General features: G+C 59.3%; 1 protein-coding gene across 1 annotated transcript; it reads right to left on the reverse strand.

Annotated features, from left to right (window-relative positions):
• Positions 1–1,311: 1,311 nt before the first annotated feature.
• On the reverse strand, positions 1,312–8,865 carry RFC3 (replication factor C subunit 3). Its single transcript, XM_075562755.1, has 9 exons — positions 8,683–8,865; positions 7,023–7,160; positions 5,488–5,555; positions 4,780–4,877; positions 3,524–3,705; positions 3,262–3,398; positions 3,003–3,101; positions 2,607–2,676; positions 1,312–1,540 (listed from the first exon to the last, which is right to left on the reverse strand). The coding sequence occupies exons 1-9, from the start codon at positions 8,767–8,769 to the stop codon at positions 1,349–1,351; spliced, it is 1,071 nt and encodes a 356-aa protein (XP_075418870.1). The 5' UTR covers positions 8,770–8,865; the 3' UTR covers positions 1,312–1,348.
• Positions 8,866–10,182: the final 1,317 nt, after the last annotated feature.

The following is a 10,182-nucleotide window of genomic DNA, read 5'->3' on the forward strand; positions in this document are numbered from 1 at the left end:
CTCCCATCCCCACCGTGCCTGCGCGCCCTCCCTGGCTGTGGGGCTCCCGGGCTGTGAGCAGGAAGCCAGTGGCGACCGTTCTCGTGGGGAAGCACGGGCGAGGTGGTCTGACCCTGGGCAGGGCCGCAGATACCCCCTGGAAGGCAGCCCAGGGCAGCAGGAGGTGGACAGGGCCCATCTCACTCAGAGCCTGCTTGTGGTCAGGGTGCCCCCACCCCAATCCAAAAACATCCTTTGGTGGGGGAGGGTTGTCTGCCAAGCTCCCTCCCACCGCCCACAACTCAGACAGGGCGACAAGGACAGAGGATGTGGCAGCCCTGGCCCTGGGGTTCCCTGGCTGCCACCTTTATCCACATCTCTTAAAAACTTTTACTGAAGCCACCAGTGGGGCAGTGGGCTAGATGCAGGGCTGCTAACTTCAGGGACAGCAGTGTGTCCCCACAGTGTGCCCCACCCCATCCCCCCGCCCCAAGACGGAAGGCTCAGGGCAGTTCTGCAGGGTCTCTGGTCCATTGTTGGGTTGTCAGCAGATGTGGTGTTGAAGGTTTTCAAGGGGGCTCCTTAGGGGTGCAGGGCGTGATGTGTTAGGCTGTCAGTCAAAAGGTGTCGGCCGCACCTTGGGAGCAAGATGAGGTGTGCTCCGGTGAGGATGTACTAGTCTTGCAGACCAGTAAGAAGTCTTGTCATTCAGAGCAGCAGAGCGAGCGTGCACCCCGCAGCAAGGGAGCGTGAATAACCTGCGGGACAGGCGCAAGTCCCCAGGTCTTTGCGCAACCTCTCAGCCGAGCACTGCACTGCTGCGCCACCAGGGCTGCTTGGCTGGGGGGCACTGTGACGTGTGCTTGCAGCCTACGTGGGTAGGCAGGGGGAGGGGCATTCACATACGGTCACCGGCATGCGGTAAAGCCCATGGTTACAGGTGCTCAGAGGATGAAGGGGCGAGGCCAGCGCTGCAGGGAGGGCAGAGCTCATGGTTGGGTCAGGCCCCTCCCTGTGGGTCTAGAGCACCACACTCTCCAGGTGCCTCTCCTCAGTAATGAACAAACCCACCCACAGACCTGCCAGCGAGTCCCATCGCACCCACACTCTGCCACAGGACGGCGTTCCCAGGCGGGAATTCTGCTGGAGGAGAGCCTCGTCTTCCTCCCGGAGAGCAGCTGCCGCACTACAACCACTGCCTCCCAGTTCCCAAGCCAGCACTTAACCGGCACCCACCCCCCGGGACCCCCCCGGGGCTCCTGGTCAAGGGCTGCTGTTGCAGAGAGGCTTTGGGGCTGCTCAGCTCACTGGGGTCAAAACACACCCGCACTCTCCAAAGTCCGTTTATTGGCCCGCAGCAGCCGCGGGGTCAGAAGACCATGCCCTCCAGGCCGTCCTCCATGAACTTCTTGTACAGCGCCATGAACCTGGCCACAAAGGCCTCCAGGTGGTAGACAGCCTTGCTGCCCAGCTGCAGGCGGTGCTCGTAGTGGGCGGCCATCTGGGCCACCTGGCCTTTCAGCTGCCCGTCACAGTTGTGCAGGAGCTCGGACAACAGGCCCTGTGGGGGAGACCCGCATGCGTCGTCAGCACAGACATGGCGCCAAGGTACCCGACTGCTCTGGTCAGCTCCACTCAACAATCAATACACAGTGAAAACACGCACACACACGGCTCCACTCAACCATCAATACACAGTGAAAACACACACACACACACACACACACACACACACGGCTCCACTCAAACATCAATACAAAGTGAAAACACACACACATACCCAAGTCAGCTTCTCTGCACCACACCACACACACACCAGCTGTGTGCACCGGGGAGAGAGAGACCGGGACCCATGGGGTGACCTCCTCCGGCAGTCCTACCCACAGCCCCACAGCCCCGGTGAGAACCCCACAAACCAAGCCGGCTGAGCCAGTCTGCTCGACTTCCAGGTCCCATGTGCGTCCGGCCTGACTGCCACGGTCACCTCAGAGTGACCAGCCCCGGCCAACCCGCTGGCTCGGTGCCATGGGAACTGAAGGTGCAGTTTCACTTGTTTCTATTTACTGGGTCTCACTGGGGATTTTTGGTTGTAATGAACAAACACCAAACCCCACAAACATCCTGCCGTCCACTTGCGGCTGGTGAAGGAAGCCGTCCGTGCCCACAACCTAACTTGGCGACCTCTCCCACCAGCCAGCCACCCAGCCGCCCTTCCTGGAGCACTTGTCCCCAGCTAGGGACAAACAGGGGCCCGGGCAGCCCACATCCATGGTGCCCACAGTTACACAGGGCAGAGCCCCCTCAATGCACCCATCAGAGATCAGCGAAACCTGTGGGACCACCCATCACAGGCTCGCAAGGGGACGCAGTTCAGCCAGGCGTCCCATGCTGGGGCCACTTTACTCCTCCTCCTAAACCCTTGCCAGCCTCAGCACCGACATCACCCCTGAGGCCCTGTGCACCCCATCAAAGGATCTTCTGGAGCACACGAGCTTCTCTCCTGGATGAGGGTCCCCGAAAGCTCCAGCCATGGCTGCCGGCCTCCTCCAGCCCCACCCTCACATGCCTGGCCTGTGGGTGGAGCTCCAGGTGTGGGGACAGGGCAGCCCAGCTGTGAGGCGGCCTACCTTCATGATGATCTCGGGAGGAATGCAGTGGGTGAGCAGCTCGTAGAGCCGGCCCCGGACTTCCAGGAGCCTGCGGGAGGAGACGGCACCGCTGAGAGCCTCGGGAGGAGGGGAGAGGGGCTCGGACAAGCCCCGCAGGCCAGGACAGGTGCCACCTGCACGTGGGTGTTACCCGGGACCGCGGGGCCGGCCCTTCAGGACACGGGGGGAGCTCCACTACGTGACCTGTCAGGTGGCATGTTCTTCCTGGAGGACGTCAGGGACAAGCTCACCCAAGAGGAGACCCGCTCGGCCTCACTGCACCCTGGCCGCCCTCAGCAGGGGAGCTGCCTGTGCCCGAGTCGAGGGAGGCCTACCATGGGCTCAGTGATCTCCCGGGGCAGCGGGTCTCCTCACCTCTGCGGACTCTGCTGGCTGACGATGGAATTGGCCGTCTCTCTCAGGTACACCTCCCAGTCGGCCTCGGGGATGTCCTGGTCGGCAGTGAACGGGTACCTGTGGGTACAGAGGCATGACGGCCCCGCGCCTATGGGCCACCCCTCACTCCCTCTGCCTCGACCCCACACGCCCAGTGCTGCCCGGCTCCAGCCCCCGGTGCCCACCCCTCACTCCCTCTGCCTCGACCCCACATGCCCAGTGCCCACCCCTCACTCACTGCTGCACGCGGCAGGCCTCGCACATGAGGAGCGCCTTGCGCAGGTTGCGGCGGGACTTCTCCGCCAGCCTGTGAGCCAGCTGTGGGGGCAGCACCAGCCCCTCCTTCTTGCACACCGCGGACAGCACCTGGCAAATCTGCGGGGGCAGGCAGCGGAGTGGGGTGCTCAACAGAAGCCAGCGCGCCCACCCCCACAGCACAGTCCTGCGGCAGCCCGAGGGCCGGGGTGGCTGCAGGGCGCCCGGCGGGCACGCGCACTGACCTCGTCGACGCTGGGGGCGGGCACGCGCACGGCCAGGCAGCGGCTGCGGATGGGCGGGATCACCTTGGACGTGGAGTTGCAGCAGAGCACCAGGCGGCAGGTGGACATGTACTTCTCCATGGTGCGCCGCAGCGCGTGCTGCGCGTCCTTGGTGAGCTTGTCCACCTCCGTCAGCAAGACCACTGCGCGGGGCGGACAGGGCAGGCATCGCCCGCAGTGACCACCAACCCAAGTCTCATGCCACTTCGACCCCACCCCCCTCTCCTCAGGCAGGTCCGGGCAGCACCCCGCTGGTTTCGAAGGGGTTTTCAACAGCAGGAGCTGAAGCACTCTCTGGGGCACGGGAGGACCCTGGGGCCCCTCACGGAGAACGCTCCACACAGGGAGCGCACCGGGGTCAGGGGGGCATGAGGGCCTCAGGTTGCGAAAGGACAACGTTCCGTTGAAAGAGGCCAAGGAGAAAGGCCAGCACCCAACAGACAGTAGGCGACGTGTAAGCCAGCCCTCTCACTGCAAACTTAACATCGCGACCGAAACTGGAATGTCGGACAAAATGAAGTGAGCTTCAACCACCGGACCGCACTGGACCTCGCCCCAAAACAGACCCACCCCAAACCCACTGCCATCCAGTCCAGGCCCATGCACGGCGGCCCTACAGGGCAGGGTCCAGGACGGTGGCTCTTCACAGGAGGACAAAACCCCACCTTTCCCCCAATCACCGGGCAGTATCTGAAAGGCCTCCAAATGACACACTCCTAAGTGGTCAAAGAAAATAGGAAAGTATTTGAAACCAAACACAAATTTAAAAACAACACATCGACATTTAGAAACACAGGCAGACCTTGAAGAAAACCACAGCACAGGGCACACAGACCCTAAAACTAGCCGTCGGCCTTCAAATCGAGCCCGCTCACTGTGACTGCCCATCAGCTCCAAGACTGAGCAGACAGCCTCGGCTTGCTTCCAGGGGCAGCTGGCTGGCTCGAACCACAGACCTTCCGGGTACCAGCTGAGCAACTGAACCACAGTGGCACCAGGGTTCTTGAATCATTATTACTCAGCTTTTTAAGCTTTAAAATCTAAACTCTACAACCATCATTTCTTTTAAAGATCAAATGTGGGCATGAATAGTGCCCCCTCCCCCCGAGATTCTGCCCCAATGACCATCCCTCCCAAAGCAGAATGTGCCTCTTGGCACCAGTGGGCCCAGGGCTTTGGGCCCCTCAGCAGGCGCCTGATGGGCCCCCTCAGCCTACCTTTGAAGTCGCGCTGCGAGCTGGTTTCCAGCTGCTGTGACTGCGCCACCGTCTTCAGCATCTCCTGGATCACAACACGGTCACTGTTCCCCGCGTCGCTGCGGCACACACACACACACAGCGGTCAGCAAACCTCCCCAGGGAGGGCAAGGCGCAGGGCTACACACAAGGTCGCCTGGTCAGACCCACCAGCTGTTCCTGGGGAGAATGAGGCTGTCTGGGGAAGCCTGGGTGGGGCTTCCAGTCTGAGCTGAGGGGTGGGGGTTATCCCCTGACTAGTAGCTGTCCAGCAAACACGGTGACCCAGCTCAGTGTGCGTTCGGAGCTATAGCTAGGACGCTGACTTCTCGGCCACCTGCGGTCTCCCTCAGCCCTCCTCGGCAAGCCCAGGGGTCAAACGTAACCACAGCTAAGGACGGCTCAGGACCGGGCAGTGTCTCATGCTGCTGGACATCAGGCCACTAGGAGTCGGAACCAACTCCACAGCCCCCAACGACAGACTATTAACTGACGCTGGATCTGAAAGAGGACACGCCAGGACGAGGCTCTGGGCCCGTGGGCCTGTGCCGCCCCTTCTCTTACACGTCACGTCACGTCATGTCACGTCACGCACTGGACTGCTCACTAGTTTCAGGAAAGGTTCGGCTGTGCTGCCATAAGAAGGGTGAGCCCATTCTAGGCGGCAGGTGTGCGTGGGGAGCCACCCACCTGGGGTTCACTTCGAGGTGATAGTTGCTGGCAATGGTGCTGATTTCTATTTTCTTTTTCGACGGCGTCTGAAACAGAGCAGGGAGAGGGTTCAATGTCTGTCTGCTATTCCCCTCCTTTTCGCACTTCCATGGGCGCGTACCGCATGAGCAACTGATGGGCACCTTTACTAAAAACAGCGCGAAAGCCCGCCACCCACCAATGCCTGCAGCTCCGCCCTGGGCATCGTGAAAGTGCCGCTGCGTCTGATTTAGAGATCTGTCCCTGCCACCATTTTTGTGCCCCCCCCCTTATTTTTATTTTGATAAAATTAGATCCTCTCCTTGGGGTCGAGCACAGAACAGAAGGAAACACAAGGGCTTTGAAAAGCTCGGGAGGAGTGGGGGAACAGAATTGAAACACAGTAGAATTCTTCCACAGACTTCTGAGGTCCCCTCATGTCTACACGCGTGTGTGCGTATGTGAACGCACAGGACCAGACAGGGCTTTGCTGCTAACCATGTGGTCACGATGGGTCGGAACCGGCTCTATGGCTCCCGAGAGCATAGGCAGGGGTGTTCTGGCAGAGCCCCGGCGGCACAGTGAAGGGAGGGCCGCGAGCCCAGAGGTGGGCCGGGCAAAACCTCCAACCACTGTGAGGGAGAGGGGTGGGGTCTGTCCCCGTGCGGAGCTCCAGCCTCGGAGACCCCCAGCACAGTGCTCCCCTGACCTGCCATGCCGCGGGGTCGGGACCTGCTCGATGGCAGTGGGCTTCCAGCTTCAGTTCGGTCTCACAGCACGAACTTTGGAGACTGTGACCTGAACTCACCGGGGTAGGAAGTGACAGGCACCGTCTGCACAGCTTAGATCCTCCCTCCTGTGACCCATGGGGTGCTCATGCTCCAAGGCAGAGCCCACCCCGGGACCAAGCAGGCCACTCTGAAGGTCTACATGGAAGTGGATGGCCAGGTCCTCCTCTGGCTGCTGGTGGGTTCAGCCACCCCTCCACTCGGTGTACCCCCGACAGACCAGAGGAACACCGCCCGAGCACACCCGTGCACGCCCTGGCGTGCCGCAGCAGAGTTCACGCCGGTACAAGAACGGGTCAACAGTGGCTGGTGCGCCCACCAGCGCGATGGGGCACCACAGCGTGGGTATGAACAACCGCCACTGTGGACCGTCTCCCGGCATGGATGCAGAGGGGTCCATTCTCCTTACACAATATGATTAGAGAAGTAACAGTTACGATTACGGTTTTGATCACAAAAGCAGCAGGCTTAGCTGCTTGCCTGGGGCTGGCGGGCGGGGGGAGACAGTAGGCGAGGGTAGATAGGCGTTAAACTCTGGTGAAGGGAAGGCTGTACCCAACAAGAGCGACGTGTGGGGGAGGCGGGGGCTCCGGGCAAACCACTGGGAGATTTTACAAATGGCTGAAGCTGCTGAAGACAAATTGATGATCTGCTGTGTATGTAAACCCCTACCTGAATCACAGTAAAGTTTTAAAACAGGAAACGCCAGCTAGGGATGCTTATAGAGCCTCCAGGTGGGCCGCTTACCGTGATGGTCTGGTGTTCGATTCTCAGCTTCTCCACCCCTACACCATACAGTTCCCGGAGAAGACACATGATTCTGGTCTTCTTCCCTGCTCCCGATGGCCCGTACACCAGCAGGTGAGGAAAGTCTCCACACTGCACCTGGAAAGCAGAGAAATTATTCTCCCGGGAGGTCAAGGGGTTGGGGTGCCCACAGCTCCATCACCACACATGACAAGTCCCTGGGGCAGCACAGAGCCACCACAGGGTGCCCCAGGCCGCAGATGCAAGCGAACAGACTGCCAGGTCTTCCTCTTGCAGAACGGCTGGTGGTTTCAAATCGCCCTTTCTTCCCACTGGCAGCCAAGCCCTCCGTCACTGTGCACCGCAGACACGTGCAATAAAGACTATGCACCCTTACACCTGCCGCCTCAGTCCATCTGCAGACAGAGCAGAATTGCCCCACAGCGTCTCCAGGCATCACCTCTACCAGAGGCGATGGCCGGGTCTTGTCTCCCAGGGATCCTGTGAGTGGGGCTGAACAGCCAGCCTTCAGGTTAGCAGCCTACTGTTTAACCTCTGCAACACCAGGGCTCCCTCATTTACACCTAGTCAGCAGACTGCTCCATGTAGAATTTGGCTTTTTAAAGTATCTTTTTTTTTCTCCTATGAAATCCTGTGTGCTAATTAAACTCTTAACTATGATGACTATAAGCGTATTCATTACAGATAATCAGCAGGGGGTGGGGGTGGTGGGATGGTGGTGTGTGTGTGTGTGTGTGTGTGTGTGTGTGTGTGTGTGTGTGAGAGAGAGAGAGAGAGAGAGAGAGAGAGAGAGAGAGAGAGAGAGAACAGGAGGCAGGCTGAGACTTCAGCCAAGAGAGGTCTCATTTCAGAAGAGACAGGTTGGTTATGAGGACACCTAAGTGCAGCCCAGCACAGAGGAGTCCTGCCGGTGCCATCAGGTAAGTGCTGGGCTGCTAATAGCAAGGTGGACAGTTCAAACCCATCAACAACTCTTAGGGTGAAAGATGAGGCTGTCTCTTCCCATTAGGATTTGCAGCCTCGGATATCCCCGTGGGGTTGCCAGGAGTCAGAATCAATTTGGCGGTGGGCATTTGGTTTGGGGGTGCTACACACCTAGCACGGTACATTTAAGGTGCAATTCGATAGGGTGCAGTGTGAAGGGCTGTGACCTTTTGCCCCAAAGAGCATATACCAATCCCAAACCCACTGCGACCTAGTCATTCCGACTCGCAGCCACCCCTACAGAAGGTTCCCGACGCTGTCAGTCTTGGGGGGAGAGAGGGCCAGTGCACTGAGGGGCCAACAGCAAGGTCAGTGGTAAGAGACCCTGCGGGGGGGGAGTGGCCGGTGACAGTCCCAGTCTGTCCCACTGCGTCGGATGGACTGGTCGATGCTGGACTAAGATCAAGACAAGCCACACAGAGCGGTTCGTCACCGCCGCCGCGCACGAGCGCCAGCTAATCGGGGCGGAGGCGTCCAAGGCCCCACGGGGTCTCGCTCCCCAGACGCCCCGACGTGGACACCAGCGAGGCGCGAGGGGGTTCCGGGCCTGCAGCCTACGGGCCTCGATGCCGCCAATTCCCCGCGCGGCGGGCAGGGGCTGGTCTGCAACGCACCCCGTGGCCCATCTCCAGCGACCCGGCCCCGGCCCACGAACCAGGTTGCGCAGCTGGGCCGCCTGCTCCTTGTGGTAGTCCAGCCGCGCCAGGGAGCAGGGCCGGTACTTGTCCACCCAGAGGCTCATGATGGCCCGCGGCCCGCCGCGCCGACGCTCGAAATCCCCGCTGTCCCGCTGCCCGCCGCTCGAAATTCCCGCGCGCGCGCCGCCCGCCCGGAAGCGAGCTGCGATTTCCCGCGAGCCCCGCCCTCCGGCGTCACTTCCGGCGGCGGAGCGGAAGCCTCACGGAAGCCGAAGGGGGACAAACTTAGCGCTGCGTGAGCGCCCCCTAGCGAGAGCCCTGGTGACTTTCTTCCGTCGTGTTTCCTTTGTTCTCTCCTGCTCGCGACACCCCGGAAACGCTGGCGCAGAATGGAAACCTGGGCTCGGATATGCCGGGCGTCCCCTTTCGGCCACATTTCGTTCCTAACCTCGTTCTCTCATACATTCACACATCTCTTATGTATCGAGCTGTTTTCTGTCCAAATGGCCTGGACACGATGGATGGATTGTGGTAAGAGCTGTAAGAGTCCCCAAATAAAGTGATTTTAAAAAACCAAACCATTTCACACATTAAAATGTAACTAGCCTGGGGCTTCTTTCTTTCTCGCTTGGCCGACACCCAGTAAAGCTTTAATGAATGCATGGCTTTACAGAAAAAAGAAAACCTGATTTTCTCTCCCTGGAGTGTTAAATCAAACTACTATGAACTGAATACTAGAAATGGGTTGAATTTCATTGACCAGCCAATCTGCAAATCGGGGTAGCAGCTCCACTTCATGGTATGTACACAACACCCACTCACGAGACTCCATAGGACAAGCTCAAACAGCCCCACCGGGCTTCAGAGACTGAATCTTTTCAGGGCAGCTGGTGGTTTTGAGCTGGCCACCTGTGATGATTTCTCCCAAAGCAGCGAGCACTTCGCCCCCGGGCCTCCAGGACGCCTCACAAGCTACGACACAAGTCTCAATAAAATCCATGTGCTTCCAAAATCGTGTGCTGGAAATCAGGCCTCAGGAGTCCTGGTGGCACAGGGCCTCAGGGCTGGGCTGCTAAGGGCACTGTCACCGGTTCAAAACCACCCACAGCTCCACAAGAGAAAGATGGAGCTGTCTGCCTCCCCCAGAGATTGACAGCCTCAGAGCTCCTTGAAGGCTGTTCTACTCTGCCCCATCTGGTAGCTGGGCATCGACTTGACGGCAGTATCTATGTGCTGATGCGCCAGGGTTAGGCTCACCTTTTCTACCTGGGAGCGCCTGTCATGAGATACTGTGTGAGATTACCAGTCATCATTAGTGACACGCATGTGGGGACACTGTGAGTCTAACACTGTTGGCTTAGAGATCACAAAATACCAATTGCTCCTCTTGACCGTGTTAAAAATTTGTTGTCCCCTTTTTTTTGGCCAGTGATGTGTTTAACTCCTCTTTGGTTGTCAGCCTCACACAGATGTTCCAAGGGAGAAGTTCTTTAAAGTGAGATGGGCAGAAAACTACT

This window comes from Tenrec ecaudatus, chromosome 11 (genome assembly GCF_050624435.1).
Source record: "Tenrec ecaudatus isolate mTenEca1 chromosome 11, mTenEca1.hap1, whole genome shotgun sequence".
Classification (NCBI taxonomy): domain Eukaryota; kingdom Metazoa; phylum Chordata; class Mammalia; order Afrosoricida; family Tenrecidae; genus Tenrec; species Tenrec ecaudatus.

Excerpts from the sequence above, each read along its gene's own strand:
- RFC3 (XM_075562755.1), bottom strand. The coding sequence starts at position 8,769 with ATGAGCCTCTGGGTGGACAAGTACCGGCCCTGCTCCCTGGCGCGGCTG. Across the intron at positions 7,161-8,682 it reads CGGCCCAGCTGCGCAACCTG|GTGCAGTGTGGAGACTTTCC; the intron begins GTTCGTGGGCCG and ends TCTGCTTTCCAG. Across the intron at positions 3,399-3,523 it reads CCGCCCCCAGCGTCGACGAG|ATTTGCCAGGTGCTGTCCGC; the intron begins GTCAGTGCGCGT and ends CTGCCCCCGCAG.